The sequence below is a fragment of the Tauraco erythrolophus genome, chromosome 5, assembly GCF_009769465.1.
Source record: "Tauraco erythrolophus isolate bTauEry1 chromosome 5, bTauEry1.pri, whole genome shotgun sequence".
Lineage (NCBI taxonomy): Eukaryota > Metazoa > Chordata > Aves > Musophagiformes > Musophagidae > Tauraco > Tauraco erythrolophus.
Window position 1 is genome coordinate 243963 of NC_141469.1, and position 20469 is coordinate 264431.

Consider the following 20469-nt stretch of genomic DNA (forward strand, 5'->3'; position numbering starts at 1 on the left):
TCCAGGGAGGAACAGATGCCATGCGAGTTATGATTTATGGTGCTGACTGCTGCCAAAAACTTTTGAACTGCATACTGGGGCTAAGCAAAATCGAACGGTGCTGTGAAATGAATTGACACTTAGCGTGTTTTGTTAATTGTCGATGTACAGTTGGGTTGCTGGTGGATCATTACTTGTGCATTGTTCTCACAATTTCTTGGAACATGAAATTTCATTAAAGCACTGGAGAGGAAAGTTGTTGTTTTAGCCCGCATGCAACCCTGTACCGCATGGTACAGCTCTGTTCCACAGTATGTTCCCAGTGTATGGCAGTCAAAATACTTAAAAAGCTGCAGGAGCTGTACTGCTTCACTGTTTAAACTCCAAGAACCTTTAAGAAGCAGTAATAGGGGTGAAAAGCGAGTCAAAGCAGAGCTGTGCCCAGTCTGTGACAAGTTAAAGAGATACTGGAAGATGCAGAAGGCATGTTTTCTATAGGAAGAAATGTTTGCACGGGGCAAAATCTACAACAAGGCAAAATTTATAAACAGAGGTGGAGTTTGCAAAGACTGTAACAAGGTGACATAAGGCTCACTAGTGGTTATTTGGCTCTTGTTGCAATTTATTGCAAGGACAGCTGCCTTTTCTCTCCTGCTGTAATTATTTGCGTAGGTGTATTGTTTCTGCAGCTTAAATCTAACAAAACATGATTCTGTTTTTCAGTTTAGACACTTACAGGTCAGAAACTGAGGATGTTTCTGTGAAACATCTCTAATTGAATTCAGTGTTTTATTAGGAACAAAAATGCTAAACCACTTATTTCAGAAGCGGGCTGTGAAGTTTGTGTGAGCTTTCAGGAACCTTCTGGTGAGAAGTGCATAGAAATCAATGCCACTGACCAGGCTTGATATCGATTTTAAGTACTGATGAGCAGTCAGGTTGTTCAGTAGAAAGTGCGACAAGTGCAAGGTGGTCCCAAACTGACAAGCTGACAAAGTGGATGGTCTGTCTATGGCTGTTCTAGGGAAATCTTCCATGTGTAATCATTTGTGCCTGAGGAAGATTAAAATTACATGCAGCACAAATCTGTGGCTTGTAAATCTCTGAAATATCTCCAGAGGTGGAGATGGGTGACAATTGCACCGCGCAGGACTTGAGAAAATCTGAATGCCGGTTAGCTGGCTTAGGAGCTTATCCGTTCTGGTTCCCACTGCTGCACGCTTGGCTGCTGTTAGTAAGCTGACAGTAAGAGTTAAGTACATAGAGCTTGTACAGAAGCACAGAGCCTTGGAGAGCTGCGTGCACGCCAGGGTCTGCGGGACTGCTGTGGCAGGAAGCTCAATCTAGTTTTCCGTACGGGACATGAAAGCCATGATCCAGCAAGGGCCATGTGTAACTGCGAGCCAGGCCTTCATCCCCCTGCACTGAATGGAATATTGCCGTGCTCACTTACTCGTGCAGACAGGGAATGGGACAGCTGGTCACCCACAGTCGGGCAGCTCAGTTACAAGCGACACTTTCAGAAAAGGCAAGCCAGTTTAGCCAAATAGAAGCCCAGCACCCACCAGTGAGTTTACACCAGGGGTGACTTTGCTCTGCACTGCCTGTGGGGCATTGTGGATGCCTTGATTTTGATAACTTCTGCTCTGAGAAGTGTTCTGAAATGATGAGCTTGCATTATTGAGAAATGCTATGGAAACTGTACCGCATCCATTGGCATAGCAGCCACGAGATGGGATTTCCCTAAAAGCTTCGGAGGCTCTCGTGCCGCCTGCCAGCCCTGGGAAGCTGTGCCGAGCAGCATTCCCGGTGCTGAGCATTAGCTGCGTTCGTGCCGCTTGTGATTCAGGTAGCTGTTGTAACAACTGTTCGTAGAAAACAGCGTAGCAACTTGTTTTTTGATCTTAGACGCTCGACTGCTGCAACATGGCAGTGATGTAACAAATTCTGAGTACGGAGGAGCTGCAGAACAGCATTTCCCTGGCCTGCTGATGTTTTGTTGTTGAACAAGAGGCTCTTCGGGGCCCGAATTTCACTTCTCCTTTTAAGTACAAGACAGTGTCTACCATGAACAGAACTCTGCTGCCTTGTCTTTTTCCAGCAGCCACACATTTGTTAACAAGGGTTAAACGAGCAAGCCCACAGCTGTGGTTCTGATTGATCCTCCCCCCTTCCCTGCACCTCTGTGCCTTTCCTGCTGTAACCAGTTCTGCAGGGCACACTTGTGTCTCAGAGTTGGAGGGACCATTCTGCAGTTCTCCATTTCTGAAGCTTAAAGACTACAGGACACTGACTGACAGGTTTCAACTTTCACTTGTGTTTGGGGGGAAACTTTGCTTTCTGGAACTGGTGGCATTCAGGGGGGAGGCGAGAAGAAAAGCCTGTGCAAGATCCAGACAAGAAAGCCCTGTATTTGGTGTGGAGCTCTGGAGATGTAATGGGTGACATCAGCTCTCAGTCTCTCCTTGCATGCTGTTAAATTAAGGCAATTTATAGTCTTATTTGAACTTGTTTTATGTCTGCAGAGTGTTTAGCTATCCTATCCAAGGATGGCCTTATATAGTAATTATTTCAACTTTTCTTGTGGGCAGTATGTTTCTAAACAACGAATTTGCAATGCCAGATCATACTCTGAGTATCTTGACCTGGGAAAGAGGGAGTGTAGAACAGATTTTTGCAGAGTTCGTTTCAATCTTGCTGACTTTGCAGTCTGGACTTTCACAGTGCGATAGTTTAGAAGCTAGTTATAAATTTTTGGAAGGCAGGAGGCAAGGAAGGGGAGGAGAGCAGTGAAATTACATGCATAGTTTGGTTTGTACATGGCCATTGTTAAATGTGCTCCCTTAACACACAACTGAGACAGCTCCCTTAAAAGCTCTTTCTGTTGAGGTGGGTCAGATCCCTCCTTTTGGGCTGCAGAAGTGGCCAGGATACTGCCTTGAAGGTGCACATGAGAGCTTCCAGGCACTGTGCCTGCACCTGGTGCTTACAACCTTCAACTGTGCAGTAAAGCACCGACATCTCGAAAAGGGAAACTTTCAAAATTAACACGCACCTTGCAAAATCCCTCATCAGCTGTCTTGGCAAGATCATTCCACAGGGTTACCAGAAGGAGTCAAATAATAACAACCCTGATCTAGAGATATGAAGGCATATTAAACAATGGACATGGATCCTAAGATAAAATGGGTAGAATCCCCTCACATCATGCCTATTAAAGAAAAGAGATGAATTTAATATTCAAGAGCACTCCACTAGCCAGGAAGGAACAGCTTGCACAGAAAGAGTGAGAAAAAAAGATTAAAACAGATAGAAAAGACTAAAGAAAGGCCACAAGTTTCTATACATCCTTTGAAGATGCGAAAATATGTTTACCTTTCCTGCATGTGAAAGAACAAGTGGTGACTGCTGTCTGAAAGTATTTTCAGGGTTTTTTTTGACCCTTCGCAAGAACGCTCTGATTTTTACCTAAACGCTGGAAAAAGCCCTTCTGCATATTGTTCCAGTGTGGCTTAGAGGGAGTGTTGAGAAGAATCCAGAACATAAAAGGCTGAGCAAAGAGCTATCTGTACGCTTTTAGGTTGATTCCACTTTATTCCAGTCAATTCTTTACAAGGTTTCTTTTATTTCTGCTTTTAAAGGTTACTTGATGATGAAGGTAAATATTTTCAGGGACAAGGCAGATTTCGATACTGTTAGCCTTTTCTTTTAAAGCATGGATTGTCAAGCTTTTTGAAGGATGGAAAAGAACTAAAACTTAGAAAAAGAAATTTTAGTCTTTTCACAGTGTTTTTTTCCTAATGTAAGCTTTGTTTGGGTGAAAATGGCATCATCCTTGCCAGGAGAGTGAGGATCTCAGAGCAGTCTAACTTTCTAAAGCCAAGTGGAGAACAGCAGTATTTTCCTGCTGTGTGTCAAAAGCAGCACATCTGCATGTATGAATATTAATTCCATGCTGCCATATTCAGTCTATCCTGAACCCTATATTGAAATTCACTTTTGTTCATGAATTGGGATCATTTAATCTAAGCCATATTTTAGCTCAGTTAGGGTTGTTTCCCCTCCTCCAGTTCATTCTTACATGCAAAGAGAGTTAAGCATGTCCAAATAAGTTCTTCTCCTGTTTTGTATTGCATTTAGAAATCAAGTCTTAGAACTCACTCTCAGATACAGTGTAATTACAGAAATACTACTTGCCCAGAAAATATTACATCCATCATTGTCTTTCCCTCTCCCTGTCCCCCCACTTCATCATGTGGCCCTACTTCAGACAGGGGGCAAACGGAGGCAGGATAGGAGTTGGAAAGTTACTCCCACTTTGTATAGTGCTGCTTTAAAAAAAAAATAAAATCAGTGGGCTTTGTTATTGCCCACTGCTAGATCTGTACTTCATATTAAAGCAAGTCTATAGTCTCATGAACTTAAATTGGACTACTCATGTGGTAGTCTCTCCAGAGGAAAATAACAAACACAACACGCTTTTACAGACAAGGAATAAAATACTTATCTTTTTGTTTTATTTAGCACAAAGTGTTCCTCCCTCTGCCAATAAGCTACTTAACACTTGCTCTCTCTACACTGTACTAGGAATCAAAAAGCTAAGTCCTATTTTGGAAGTGAGATGAGATCCTCAGCTGATATAAACTGGCCAGCTTGCACTGAACTCCAAGCTGCATTATTTCCACAGATCTCTAGCAGTGTGTTTCATCCCCATGTATGCATCAGTTAGGATTATTTTTTTTAAAAATACTGTGTAAGCTTTATAAATAGGTTTTGAAACACTAAAAAGTTAAAGTGTGCACAGCAGTTCGCTGGAAGACAGGTGATAGAGAAAGCTTTAAGTGAGCCAGGCTATTATTTTCCTTGGACCTTGGCATGCTTTTTGTCATAACAATGACCAAGACGTTATTGTTTCTACTGAGCCTGGCTATGTAGCAACAGAAATAACTAGAAAATAGAATAGATGGAGTAAAAAACAAGGTATTTAAAGGAAGGAACAAGGAGTGAAGAGTAAGACTCACTGCCACATAGGGCAGCTCCGGGGCAGGCACAGGTTTGGCAAACGAAGGCAGAGAGGAGACAGGACCAGGACTTTGTGCAATGCACTTGATGACAAGCAGCTGAATTGATTTGATGTAGCATTACATATGAATGCCTGCTGAAGAAACACCCCTTATTGCAGGGAAAGCTGTAGGAAGACATTCTGAATGTTTTCTGAGATAGAGGAAAATTAAAAACCCTTGGGAAACAAATCGCACATGATCATGTGAGGGTCGAAGGAAGTTAAATTGTGGATCATTTGTGTTTGTTTAACCCCAGAAGTCACAAGAAACTCTTTCCCCTGAGTTACCAGCAATCCCCTTACCTGCTTAGGGAGAGCAAGAACATTTTGGCCATCAATATCTCATCTCCTCCACAACAATAACAATTAAGAGATGGGGATCCTGGCAGTGGGAGCAAGGTACTGCCTCACACTTTGATTCCAGCAACAGCTGTAGTCCGATAAGCTCGACGCACCACTTCTGAGATGCACTGGTTTTGCATGGAAGGTGATGTGACCTGTAGTAATCAACACCTGGCTGCTATTTATGCCTCTGCTTAAGTGACCCTGGACAACTCCATCACTGTGTTTGTAAATGGCAAAACATGGCATGGCTGAAACTAAGCATAGTGTCTGAGACCTTGGCAAGTACACCCCAAAGGTGTCTCGTCCCTCCTTTCTCTTACTTGTACTTTAAGTGACTTGTAGGAGTGTTGTTTCCTCCCCGCCCTTGCGAAGAACATTCCCTGACTGACTGGAGAGCCCAAGCAGGCTGACTGGTACAGCAGGGAAAACACCCGTCTGACAGAAGGCAGCACAGTCGAGAACACTGTGCATGCTCCCTCTGCTTCCCATACAGCAGGATGTCAGCCCCTGGGTAACACGCACTTGGCTTGACCTGCAGATTGTTGGAAGACTGCTTTTGACTGGAGTAGGTTTTGGACCAGGGTCATGAACAATTTTTGGCTTAAACATTAGAATTGGGGATCATGGAAAATTAACTTAGGGATCTGGACAGAAATATCAGACATGGTTACATTTTGAAGGCTGTCCCGGGTTTAACTAACCCAAGTCACCAACTCTTTGGAGACTTGACTGCAGGAAAGCAGAACTTGAACACGGTCAAGGCAATGTCCTACACAAAGTCTAACTTATGCATTTCAAACCTGTAGCTGCACATGTTGATCTTCTCAGGACCAGCATTTGTTTTAAAATATTTTTTCTCACTGAAATAGCACTCTCAACCTATTTCTGACTAGGTTCCTCCTTTGCCATAGGTTTTGAAGCAATCTTGCACCGAGATTTTGTATTTGGAGCCATCCAGTGTCTGTGTGGGAGGTAAGGTCTTATTTTAAGATAATATCCCATTATTATAGGACTGGGATTTCCCTATTTTGCCCCAAGGAAAACCCCACAGATGGTTTAAATAAACCATCTCTAAAAACATTCTCAAGGATTTGAGGACAGATGAGAGCCTTCTCTGCAGACTCATGTTTCTCCTCGGAGTAGCTCTCTTGCAGGGCCCATTGGCATAGCTGAGGGAATGTGTCTAAGAGTTAGAGATTCACTCATCTTCCTGTCTCCTGTTGGTCACGCTCTGCACTTGCCCTGGTATTGCAAGCGATCCCGCTTACTCCAAGACACACACACTGTTTTCCCTGTAGTCACAGAGTTAAATTCCGCAAATCCTGATAACCTGTGTTCATATAATTTCATGGCCATGTTTCTAGTGCTCTGCCCCAGATTTGTGGAGTTTCAGCAGCCAAGTGTTCAACAAATGTACCCCTTGTTGCACAAAAAAGCAATCAAGTAGAGGAGTCACACTGAATTTTAAGGGCTTGTTTTCTTTCGGAGTTTCACAATCCACACAGTTTTAGACCAATCAAAATAAATTAGTTGCAAAATCTCCTTATTCTAGCGTTTTTGCAAAACCATAGATCATTTCAATGAAATCACTGGCCTTGGTAAACAAACCGTTTTCACTCTTCCTCTGCACAGTTCCCAAATACTGTGGCCCTTACGCGGCTCCAAAAATAGTACTGAGAAGTGTTTTCTTCATCTGGCACTAAGTGGGCCTTGGAGAATCATCTTGTTGTGAGACCCAGATTTCTCATTTGTTAGAGTTTTCACTGAGAAAATGCTTCTTACTGTCCAACTGAGCCCCAAATGCTGTTGATAGTCCATAAAACTTCCATTTTAATAGGGCTTCCTCAGCAAATAAGACTTGGGAACAAGTCTTGATGTTTCCTATAGGGACCTCACTGAAGAGTGCAGTATCTGGTCAGTTCAAAAGGAGACCTGATGAAGTTTGAAGCATTGGTACCTTGTGCTTCGTTTATTGCAGGCTATATTGCAATTCTCTTTGTGTAACTTACTGCAATGCACTAGAAATCCATCATTTTGGGTTTTTGCTTTTCTCTCCAGAGGAGTTTCAAGTTGTTCTTAGAGGAAGTGGTTTAACCCTCGGTGGGAGAACTGATGGTGTTACTTGTACCTATCAAGTGAATGGAACTACAATTCGTAAGTATTCAAGTTTGAGATAATCTGCCTTGATATTACCTAAGTGGTTTATTTTGTGCCTTGTTACCTCCTTTGATTCAAATTCAAAGACAAAAATATCAAAGAGGAAAACAGGAGAGCTCTGAGAATTAGGGAGAGTTATTGCACATCTTGCTCAGTGTTTTCCATTTGCTACCAGTTGCCCTCAGCTGTAAACTGTGACTGTTGTGTGACAACCCAGCTGGCTGTGTGACATAACATGGTGATAACTGTCTGGCTTCTGATGTTCAACTAAGCAGATGTGTAGCCATGGAAAAAAACAGGACCTCAGAGCATACCAACCAAGTACCCCTTCTTGGAGGAAGACCCCGGCTACGACATAGGCTCTCATTGTGATTCCCGAAGGCGCTATTTTTCAGAGTGCTCTTACCTTGTTACCTTGGAGCATCTCTTCCCATTCTGTCTGGTGTACCAGATCTATAGCTGTTGAGCTGTTTGTTTCCGGGCCTTGCCTGGGTCCCCTTCCATCATGTGGAGTCAGTCTTCTTTCTGGAGCTCCTGCAACAGCATAGAATAAAGCTAAGTTCCAACAATCACTGCCATTTTGTCCCCGTATTTTGACGTGGTTCATCAGCTTCATTTCCCAACAGCCCATTCTAGGACTGGGTCTCTTTACAAGCAGATCCTAGCTAGACTCTAGTTTCCTGACCTGTGGAAAGGAATTCTGTTGCAGACAGAGTGACCATGGCATCTTCTACAGGCACTTGCTCTGTAGCTTCATCTGTTTTTTTTCTGGCAGGGTGCACATGAGTGGTTGTTTTTTTTTTATTAGTACTGCTCACCACTGGCCTGATGATATAATCCTTACTATTCCTTTGTCCAACTACGAGTATCACTGGTGAAATTTTTGAGTGAAATTCTGCAGAAGTTAGAAAAGCTCTAAAAGTAACAGATATTGCAGACTATTTTCTTCTAGCTATGTGCTTAAATTAAGTATGCTCATGAAGAATTTGATTTTCAGGAAGAGATTCAGGACTTGGTCTTGTCTTGCGCAGTGCCTTAACTTACTGCAGGGTAGATGAAAAGCCTTGCTGCAGTTTGGATTAGTCTCCTCATGCTGCTCTCTTCCCTGAACTGGCACAAAGTAAATGGTGGTGGAAAATAAGTCATTATTGGAAGCCTCTGCTGGTTTTTATATCCAGAAGCTGAAGTGATGTCTAGTATCAACTTCTTGCTGTAAGCAGTACCCCTTAGAAGCAAGCCAGACTGGAAAATGGCCTAAAACAGACCTGTAGAGAAAGCCTAACTCTTCTTCCCTATATACTGTCTGATTTTTCTATTAGCCTGTTTTAAATTCCTACCCAACTGAACTTGTGTTCCCAGTACATTTTCTTCCTTACTCTGAATGTCATATATACTTCAATGGGCTGCCAGTCTCTCCTGCCTGCTAAATACCTAACATGATTTGGAAGAAAAACAGAATAGCACAGTAGTTTGGGATGAAGGCAGCCTGTGTACCTAAAATCTAGTTGTGTAAATTTCCTTTCAGTTTCAATGAAAGTTGTCACCTTTGTTTCCTGTGTTCAACTCTAGCTTGCTTAGTTCAGCCTGTTGTACAGATTGCCTGCATAGTTACTATTTGCCCTGTGGCAAAATTATTGCTGCAGTTGTGTATTTACTGTCATGGTGTACCTGTCTTACTTGGGGAAGCAGGGAAACAGACTAGCTTAGCTCCAGGTGAACAGAATTCATTTCAAGGGTCAATAGTTGAGACATCAGTTCCATGACCTGAAGATAATGAGAACTTAAATTTCAGTTCAAAGTCACTGGTTTGCATCAGGACTGCTTTGCTCCCAACGCATTGTTTACCATGAGCAGTCACTTCTCTATGCCCCAGTCCATCCATTTGGGAAATTAATAACACAAACCTACTTCAGAAGAGTGTTTTGATACCTCTGTCAATATGGTTATGTTCGTAGTGGCATTTGTAGTGTTCAGTATGTTCTGGTGGAGTGCATTAAGGCACCAGTGGAGATAAGGACCTATAGAATACATGAGTGAAGGAGGGATTTAGCCATTTTCCATAAGCATCACCAGTGTACACCTCCGTCCTGCTGACAAGTGGGATTACCATACTATAAGTTTTGGCTTTAGTTAGTAGCAATGCTAGCAGCTTACACAAATGGGCTTACTGTACTTAATGGTTGGTCGGCTGTGACACCCTTTGAATGCAGGGCTGTGCTGCGCTGCCAGCCATAGCCCCTGGGAACCTGGGTTGTGATGTGCTCTAAGTAGGAGACTACTCCACTGCAGAGAGTGTCAAGAGGAAGCTGATGAGGATCTCTAGAAGTCCAGAACAAAAGCTGTAATGAAGGGCAGGAAAGTTCAGTTTCTTAAGTCTACAGGGAAGGAAGAATGGCCAAAGTAATCGTTAAGTATGGGCTGCTGCAGGGCTGAAAGTAACAAGCTGGGCTCTCCCAGTCCACTGAGAAGTGAGCAAGAGCCAACAGGCTTTGAATTCTGCAGCAGATGTAGGGGAGGTATTAGGAGAATGGTTCTCAGGCATGGAGTGCATTACCTGGAAAGCCTAGTAGAGTGTCACTGAAGAGGGTCTGAAGCTTGTTGCCATCTTCAAATCACCTTCTGAAATGCCTTACAACTCTGGTTTCTCCCATTCTCTGATTGTTCAGTGTCTTATGGCTGTACAGCACGCGCACATCTGCTTTGCCATGGCAGAAATAACTGCACCTGCACAGGATGGAGCCCACAGATACTTGCTAGAGTCTGATGTGAGAATTGCCAACGAGATCTCTGCGCTGCCTTTTTCTTCTTTCTTGGTTTCAGGAAAGGGTGTGCTAAAGCACACAAAAGGAGGGAACCAGCATAGCCATTTAGTTAGACGTTGCGGTGTAAAAACACAATCTGCTGTATGAGGTCTGGCCAGAGGCCTGCTACAACCCACCCAGGTTCTGGTCCTCAGCAGTGGACCACAGCAGATGTTTAGGGAGCAGCATCGGAAGGAAATAAGGAACCATAATGCCATCCCTCCCCTGGCAGGAACCCTCCTACTCCGAGTGCTTTTGTCTCAGAGGAAAGCTGAAAGAGAGCAGTGGAGCTAGGATGGACAGAAAAGGAGCAAGGGCGCTTTGAGCAGTGGCAGGACAAAGGACATGGTCCCAAAAAACCAGAATTTTTCCTGTGTCATTGCCTTCTCCTCTATGAAAAACTGGCAGTCTGTCAGCAGATCCCTTACCACCTGAGGGCATAACTAAGGGTACTTGCATGAGGATGTTCCTCAGCTTTAGAGTAGCCCTTACCCATGGCTTGGGCTCCACTTTGGGACCAGCCTCCAAGCAAACTCTAATTTTGTCACTTCCTCTGGTTTTCAAAGATTCATTTGGCATGCTTCTCTTTTTGCATTTATAAAGAACCATTACCAAATGCTAGAAAGGAAACCTGCCAAATGTAGCTGCGGGATAGAAAAATAATCTATGAAACATACCATTAAGACAAAAACATATGGCAACGTGCTAATCCCTCTTCCCCACCTCGCAACCAGCCCCAGATCTAGGCCAAGCAGTCAGTGGAGATTATAGCACATAAGAAAAGCTCATTTACGCTAACAGCTCCTCCTTCAGCTGCCTCTGCACTACTTGTATGTGTGCTCATTCCCTAAAAGCAGGACAGAGTCATCTCCAAGTTTATCTGGCAGATCATTTATCTGCTCTCACCCCGAAGTCAGGAAATAGTCCGTGTTTGCAGTAGCAGCTCCAGTACAGAAGTGAACAGTCCTACTGCGGGGAAGCTGGGGAGCACCGTTCTGCACATAGGAGCAGAGTTTTTCCCAGCTTACCGAACACATGAGGACTAAGAGCTCCCTCCTCTCCTTTTCACAGCTGCAGGAAAGGAGTTGTCCGCTGGACACAGCGCTCCATGAATAGATGCTTTATAAATTTAAGAGATGTGCCAATAGCTAGAAACTCAAAACAATGAGAAACACTGAATAGACACTCCAATTGCCACTGATAAAATCATCCTTGAGTGCAATGCACAGAGTTGGAGCTAATTAGAAACAAAGCTTCATCTTCCAAATATTGGGAAACCCCTAATAAAGGTCTCACTCTTTGCAAAAATGGTCTCGATTCTGTGAAATTCTCTCTGCTCAAGAGCATGAGCCAACTTGGGTAAAATCAAGTAAGCAATGTCACATGGGCTTACGCTCCCATTTGCAGCCAGCTCCAGGTTTGTAGGTTCCAGGTGCCACTTGAGAAAAGCAGCAGTTTTATTCCCTACCACCCGCCTGCCTTGCTAGCAAGTCCCAGGCATGACCAAACCAGTAACCCCCATACTGTGAGAAGGGAAGGGACTTCACTGCGCCTTCACACAGCAGCTTCTCATTTAAGCAGCACAGTATATTCACCTCAACTCGTTTGTTTTTTTCCAGATGAAAAACCGAAAACTGTGGAATCTGATTTTTTACTCTGCCCTGCACCAATCCTGTACCGAAGTGGCCAGTAAGTACTCGAAACAAGCGTCACCCTGTGTTTTGCTGGAATTGGACCAGTTACTGCTGATGTGAATCACTAAAGGTTTTGGCTAGAGGCAGTCTTTTGTTGTTTTTATGGGAGGTGGTTTATTGTTGCATTTTTTTTTCCTCTCATTCTTGTGTTATTTCCCTGGTGTATTTGCCAGCTTTGCAATGGGCTTTAAATAGTCATCTGTGACCAAAGCAATTTGGACAGTGCCTTAAAAATGAATATTCAGCCAGTTTATTAAACACTGAAAAGGTCTGGCTTGTCATAAGTTTTATGCAGATTAGCTGTTTTAACAGGGCATAATATGCTCTCTTCTGGATAATCTTTAGGCTCATTGTTAAATAGATTACATTATCACTGACACTTACAAGCTATTATTAAAATTATGTGTCAAGATGAGTACCACGGCGCAACACGCCATGATAAAACGAGGCACTAATTTAACAACGGCAGCAATCTCCTAACAGCACTGCAGCTGAACTGCGCTTCCAGCCTTATTCCAAGTGTCACTGGCCAGGGCTGCACAGTGCTTCTGGCCCTTGGAGAGCTCATCCTTCCCTCCTCCTCTCAAATTCAGACATGCCCCAGGCTTTTAATATCACTTCAACTTCATCGTTCAGATTTGTGAAATTCTAAGCTGATCAGAAGTCGGAAAACTGGATGTCAGGTCTCGGCCTTGTAGGAGGGCAAAGGATTTCGGGCTGTTGACTTTCTCCCTGCTTTGCAAGTGGCTCGTCTCAGGGAGTTATTTGGGATGAGATTAGTATTAATCCAGTAGGAAGCACAGCAATTGGTTACAGCTCTGCATTGCCATTTTTTCTGTAGCAGTTCTTAGTTTAAGAAGCACATGTATGGAATAGATGATTTTTAGTAGTTACTTTTCTGAGTTAAGCAACCATCAACTGCCTCATTTGTGCTGCAAGACCCATAGCAAAACCCCAAACACACATCTGTTCTGTGCATTAAATAGCAACCAGGAAGAAAAAAGTTGGAAAGCAGTAGAATAAAGCAAACCTGAGTGATAACCCCAGTGGAACAGAGCAGGGCGAATCGCTGCCGAGGAGCTGCGTCGTGGCCTCGGTGCAGCAGCCACAACTCCCTTCTGCAGAGCGAGCCCTGGTTTGTAGCCATGCAGGGAAACCAGCACGGGTGGGAGTGACACAGGGAGCAGAGGAAGAGGATGAGTTTTAATGGCGTTACGTTTTCCTGACTTTTACATCGCTGTGCAAAAGATGGATCCTGTCCCATGTGCAGCAGCTGTTTTAGACCTGTGTGCCTTGGTGTTAACCAGTGACGTGGTGACATGCCAGTTGTGCACCACAACTGTACCCAGCTGTTGTGTGAGCTCAAACAGAGCTGCATCACATGCAGCTCTAAGAACTAGTTTTGTCATCAGAACCGTGTCCATCAGTCAGGCTAAGCACCCCTCCTCTCCGTGCCCAGTATTCCCATGGAGTTACCTTACAATGGAAGAACAGCAGCAGCAAATTAGGCCCCAGTGTGAAGCAGCCCAAGACCTGAAGCTGTAAATGCTTTTCCACACACTGTTAGTCTGAGAGTATGTCAACAGCCAGTCCTGCCAAATGAGTGTGCATGCAGTGTTGATATAGATGAAAGCACAGTTCAAGTTACTTGAATAACATGCATTTTTTCTTATTCTGTGAAGAGTTTGTTTGGTCTGTGAAGCATAATTGAAATGGACAACTCACCCTAAAGTAATTGCAATGTGGATCAAGCACCTAATTACAGCACTTCTCAGTGGTGTTTGGGAGAAAAAGCATCAACAATACAAAGTTGTACAGATTGACAGGAAAACTTTTTTCAAATGTTAATATGTGAAGTATACTTCCATAACCTGATATTGAAGTAGTTACAGCTTTGGCCCAGAGATAAACAGTTTGCAATGCAGAAGACTGACAGCTATAAAAGATATGTACATACTTGAACTCTTGACTTTGCATTGGCACAGCTCAGACTATTGCTGGATAACTCCCAGTAATTCCTCATGTAGCCGAGCTAATATTAGTCACTAATGTAGCAACAACCAGTCTGCTCTTTTGCTAATGCTCTTTTTAGTGGAATTAAGAGTACAACAAGCAAAGTTGGCTTGCTTTTAAACCTGCGGCTCTGTTCCTGAGTAAACAGTCAAGACTGACTTTACAGTGAATTATGAATGTTTTATTTAAAAAATGAAATAACTCATTTGTCTAACTGGAAACACTTCTTGTTTCCTGATGAATTTGCAGTTTTCACACACAGAACAATAGAAGCCCTCATGGAATAGATAAAACACCAAGGTACCCAAGATATTGGGTTGGTACAAGACCTCTGGTCTCTTGGACTTACGCCATGGTGTATTTTTACTTTGTTCCCAGTTGCTGGCTGCATTTATTTAGGAGCCTCCGAAACGCCAGCTGTGGATTTAACCAAGCATTCTTTTCAAAGCCTGTTTTTTCCCAGTGCCATGTAGCAGATGGATGTGGTATCCTCAGGTTATGTGACAACATGACTGTGCTGCTTGTGTCATTCAAAATACCTTGTCATGCCATTTGTGAAGTGCAAAATTACATAGTCTACTGAACAAAACCAGCTCATTTTACGAGACCCCTGATGAGCTAAGAGATGAGAATTACTTGGGATTCCAATGTGAGCAACCTATGCTTTACACAAAAAGTTGTAAAGTATTGAAATAACCCAAAAAGGAACAGTACCGTGAACACTCTGCAGGAAGAGGATGAGGAGATAAACCCAAGTCGAATTGCTTTGCTCCACGTACTTTGAAAGATGACTCTAGATACTGTGAGGGCAAGGGTAAGGTGACAGCTAAGCTGGTACTAGAAAGGACTCAGCTTCTGCTGCTTTGACTATTTAAAACCCATATATTTTTAGGGTCTTGCAGAATATTTGAAACAATAGGTTTCCTTCTTAGGTCGGGCTTGAATTTGCGGTCTTGTCACAGCTCAAGGGAATCCAACTGAATCAGAGATTTCTTTGACCTCTCTGTTACTTTAGATGTTGCTGTACTTGGGAAAGAAAAAGAGAGCCCTTGTCTCTTTCAAAGAGCAGTGCAGGAAATAGTGGTCTGTTTTTTACAAGTTTACATTCTTTGGCTACCTTTGCTTTTGTTTTCTTCATTTTACTCTGTTCTTTGAGTATGGATTCAGAAAATACATCTGTAGGCTTGACTTCAGACAGATAGCTTGTGTTCCCTAAGCTGGTGGTGAAATCCCCTCTATCTTCAATGCAAGGACTATCAGAACATATCACATCTCTTGCTGAACATTGACCAATTCTCTTTGATTTATTGAGTGGATGACAGTAATAGAAGTTTAAACTAGTACAAATAATACAATATTTTACTGTAATGTTTGTAACGAATGTTTCCGTGTCTACTACTTAACTACCTCAGTTTGTTTGAACTCTAGTTTCTCATTGGAGTACTACAGATTTTATATTTGCTAGTGCCTACTGAAAAAATCCAATTTGATCTTGTGAAGATATTCATGTAAGCAAAACAAGGAAAGTTATGTCTAGGCTACGCAGGGAATTAATCAATATGAGCCAACAGGCTGAGAAAATATCATTGTTCATAGAACAGCCCAGAGTACTACAGAAACTTATTTAATGCAGCTGCAGCATGGCTGGCCAGCTTCCACCTTTATGCATCCTACATTTCAACTGATATAGTGTTTGCCCTAACATTAGCTCACAAAATAAATTAAGCATTTACCCCTTGGTCCAAAAACCTCCTAACTTGAAACACATGGACTAAGTCTGTCTGAGCACCAAGTTGGTTATGCTTTTCCAAAGAGCAACAGAAGGGCAAACACACCCTTCAGTGGGACCACTGCATTCATTTAACCATCACAGGGTTTCCACCTCTCAGTTGAGTGACACTTGGACACCTTTGCAGTGCAGGGCACTTGAGGGGCATCCTAGGACAGAAGCAGGCAGTATCTTACTTCTTGGGCTTCTAAGCTCAAGGAATAACAAAACCAAAAAACCCAACAAATTCAAGCATCAGCCTGACTGCAAGTGAAGCCTTGCTGGCAGTTACCTTGAATTTATGATCAGACCACATGCAGAGATGGTACAGTCTGCACTACTCTTTTTTGATGACCTCATGTGCCCTCCATTGAAATCACACTGCCATCAGCTTGCATATATCCCTTCCTATACCCTGTCCACCATGAACAGCTGGTGGCACTTAAAGAGCAAAGATTAAATAGGAATTAGTTTCTACATGGTAGGAAGGAAAAATTCCGCACTTGTATTCCAAATTCTGACTTGCCCCCAGTTTCCAAGTGGCTGACTTAAGTCTCCAGTGTGCAGTTCACTTGTAACAAAGCACATAAGGCATGAGATCATCTGTTAGCCATCATCAGATTTTTTTTGTGTATTGCTAGTTTTCAGAGCTCTCAGCAACAGCACAAGTTCCTGAGTTAAATGGCAACTTTCAACGTACATCCCATCCAGACATTCCAGTTAGGAGTTACTGAGGGAAAAATTAACCTTACTGAGCAAGTGTTAATGCAAGTCTTAATCTAACTGGAGAACAGCTCAGACTCCTAAAACCATAAAAAAAATTAACTATTTTTGTCCTAGAAAGAAAACAAAGGGAAATGATGTCTAGGATTCAGCACATGGCTTTGAGTTTGAGCTGTGAGCTCTACCTTGAGACAAGCTTTTATTTGGCTATTAACCACATTTCTCACTGGAGGAGCCTGTGTCACTCCAGTCTTTGTTCTTTTCTTGACAACAGCTGCTTTGCTTGTTGTGCTCTCATCTGTGAATGGGATGGCAGCTCAGAGGGAATTCGAACACCATCAGCATTGTGTGCTTTCTGTACTGTCACTTCCCAGGTCTTTACATTATTATTTTTTTGTTTCTATATGGTTCATCCCTGATTTCCTTTTGATCCTGTCTTTACAACTCACATAGTCCCTTAACCCTTTGAAATAAAACGATGAGGCAGGAAAGAAGTAACCATCTCCTTGTTTTATGTAGGACCTATTTCTGGAATTGACTTAACCACCTGTTGCATCCATGTGTCTTCCTCTTCAAGGTTTCTCACCCTCTCTACATGTGACAATAAAACTTATTTATGGGTTTTGTTTCAGTTTTAGAAAATGAGTTATGTTTTCAACCACAGTTGAAACGGTTGATCCTGTCATGTTTACTGATGCTGTCCAGCCGTTTTGGTTTGACAGTTTGCATTACCTGCTGTCTCTTTTTGTTCCCACTAGTCCTGAAACAGGCTCCATTTCTAAACCAGTTGTTGGAGGCTGTGATAGCCTGAACAGAGGCAAGAGCTTTTTCTCTGTGGCCCAAGCTTTGGTAGTGTGATCTTAAGCTGTGAAGTACAGATTTAGAGCAGAATTTGCAGCTCTGCTTTATGCTGTGGATCACGTGCAGGGCTGAGGACAATGGGCATTAACTGCAAGCTTCAAGTTAACCATGGCTGAGAGCATCTCTCAATAGAGGCTTCAAGGCAGCCAAGGTTCTGTATTCTGGAAGAGCTTGTAGCTCTGTGCAATTGGAGAAATAGACTTGTGAGAATCCAGTGCGTTTCTTCCCATGGTTTTCTGACCAATCCATGTCAAACAATACTGTGGGAGCCTGTTTACAAGGTGTTGGCTGCAGTTCGCAGGATGCACCAATAAGCTCCTGCTCACTACTTGAAAAGCCTTGGACACTTAGGGCAGCTGTGCAGGAAAAAACCTGAAAACTAGCTGAAAGCCCAGGAATTGATGCCCAAGCTGCCACTGACACTCTGGCCCTCCCCTTCTGCCTCCCTGGGAAGCCACCTCTCCATACACACAGGAAGCACACGTTTCATGTTTAATTCTAGGTGCTTTGGGTGAAAGCTATTTCCATGACACTGGGACAGTGGTACTTGGCTTCTTGCTTTCCAGTTTCAAAGTGTCTTTTTTATTAATACCAGCACCAGATTTACGAGGAAGAGCAGGGACACATGAAAGCAAAGAGACCCAGTGAAGATGAATGGATTGTGGGCTCCATCCTGCCAAGTACCTCATTTGATTTCTAGACAGGTGCTCATTCAGAACAGCTGAAAGGTGCTGGACAAGAGGGTTGTCATGGCAGGCTGCTAACAAAGGATCCTCACTACTCCCCCCCTGCCCCACTAGCCCAGAGACAGAGCATGTTATGCCTTCACTCCATCCACTGTTTCCTGTGACATCAATCTGGGAGCCAGAAACTTCCAAACCAGCTGTCAGTCTCATCTCTTGGGGAACACACTACATATGCCAGCCCTGTTCCTGAGCTCCTCATGCCAGCCTAATGCCACGCAAGTGCTGGCATCCTCAGACCTATGTACAACATATGCAGAAGCAGTGAAGCCAGCCTTGTTTTTGAAGTTTGGCCTGACTATACTAACAAACTTTTTTCTCTGTTAATTCACTTTGCTTCTCCAACACCTGGAGGCCCTCAAACCAGCTTCACTGCTCCCTCCCATGCACTAGTGTACTTGCAGTATTGAGGCACAGAGCGAAGGCAATTACCTGCAACACTGCTGTTCTTGTTAGTACACAGTAATCAGATTTCATAAATCTATTTTTCACTGCAGCTTCTTCATGGCATCTTTACTTTTTCCCTCTTTTCTCCTTTGGTTCATAACAGCTCGGGAGAAGTAAAACTAGTCTTCTAGAAGTGATGCTTGGTAAAGTGACTGATGTTTAATATGTTTGCCTAATTAACTTGTGGCTAATAACTCTAACTCATTAAGTATCTAGTTAGTACATGTCTCGAATAAACACATCTGGTGCTGCCATGAGTGAAGGTTCTGCCTGTATGTGGGTGACAGATGTGATGGTAGTTTCCCCAGTGCTGTCCTTTAAATAATTAACAGCACAGTGGTGAAGTCGCCTTAGACACACCGCCTCAAAGCCAGCTGTACAGTCTCAGAGCAGTGTCTGTGGACTTGTGTCTCATCTCCTTACTCTGCTCCAGCTCTTGCATTCCTTTTTCCTTGCTATTTTAAATGCGTAGCTGTAAGACACACCCTTTTAAATACCTTTGGACTCTTGGCTTCTGATCTGAAAGGCAGCAGGAGAAGGAATATGTGTCAGGCCACCCAAGGGTCAAATAACTTGGCATTCACAGGCCTTGCAGATTGAACTCTCTTAGCAAACAAAGGGCATTTGGAACACTCCCACCTTGCTGTTTCATTACTCGGAGTTGCTGGGCTAGATTCTCAAACAACCTTCTTTCCAGGGTTACACCTTGTTGTAGCTTACTTGTTTATGTGGTCAGTAGCTTCCTGGGCTGGAACAGCTGGTGATTCTTATCAATCACACACATGAAAAAGCTAAGATTAGTTACATGCAGTAACTGATTGCTTCCAACTCAGCTGTTACTTTGTTTTCAGATTTTGGCTTTTTGTGAGGAGGCTGTTGAAATTTACTTTTTTTCCAGACTGAGGGAACAATTATGTCAATAAAATCAATAAACGGCAAGATAAGTTGCAAGAGACTAATGTGCACTAAAATTCTGTCTTAAAAGTGAGACTTGAGTTCTTGCTTACCGAGGGGCAAGGTAAGATTGGTTCCTACTTGGAGGGTCTGTGAAGCCTGATCATTCTGTGCCTATGCAATACTGGTTAACAAGGAGCTGCCAGTTCCAGTGATACAGGCTCAGTCTGTGACCTTTTTGTAAGCCATCAACAATAGCACAGCTGCCCCTGCCTAGTTGAGCTCTCAAACCTGCAATTTGGCAAGAGGAACAGAACAAATTGGACAAATATACATAAACACATTGTAAAGGAAGGAAAACAGAACAGAATGAACCAGAGCATCATCCTACAACTTGTGTGATAGGGAGGATTTAAGTAGGCATATGGTATAGTTAAATGTGCTTTTAAAAACATTGGCCTGATTCTTCAGGCAAATACAAAGTAAGTATCTCAGTAGCAAGAGAGCTGGTACAGTGTCATTAGTTCTCTCAAAGGAGGCATATAATGGCCTTTGGAAATGTGTGCCAGGGGATTTACTTTTCCCCACAAAAAGTGTCACTAACTTATTGTTAAGATTACGCAGTTGTACTTCCTTCCAAGACTGCAAGCACTGAAAAGGAGCAGGCAATAAGCTCATATTTAGAGCTCACCCAACACCAGTTTTCACATGTTAGCTCAGCATGGGCTGAGCAGACCACTGCAGCCACTGAAACACCCCTCACACACAGCTTCCACCCAGCAGCCACGCTGCCTACAACACATGTATTCAAGAATCGAAAATCACCCCTGTGCTCATCCTACATGCCACCTTTCCGTGCTCTGTAATTTAGTAACTCCCTAACAGTTAAAAATCAACCTTTGTCTTTGTGCTTTCTTTTATCAGATGGAGAGAAAATACAAGTACATACACGAAAAAAATCTGAATCAGTCTGAATATACAT

The 20469-nt window shown here is 43.1% G+C and overlaps 1 protein-coding gene across 1 annotated transcript in view; it reads left to right on the forward strand.

Annotated features, from left to right (window-relative positions):
• The window catches only part of ANTXR2 (ANTXR cell adhesion molecule 2), a 67065-nt gene that overhangs the window by 21492 nt on the left and 25104 nt on the right, over positions 1-20469 (forward strand). The window contains exons 8-10 of the mRNA XM_086611955.1: positions 6298-6358; positions 7445-7540; positions 11964-12033. Of these exons, the coding sequence (XP_086468081.1) occupies positions 6298-6358; positions 7445-7540; positions 11964-12033 (227 nt within the window). The remainder of the gene's footprint in view (positions 1-6297; positions 6359-7444; positions 7541-11963; positions 12034-20469) is intronic.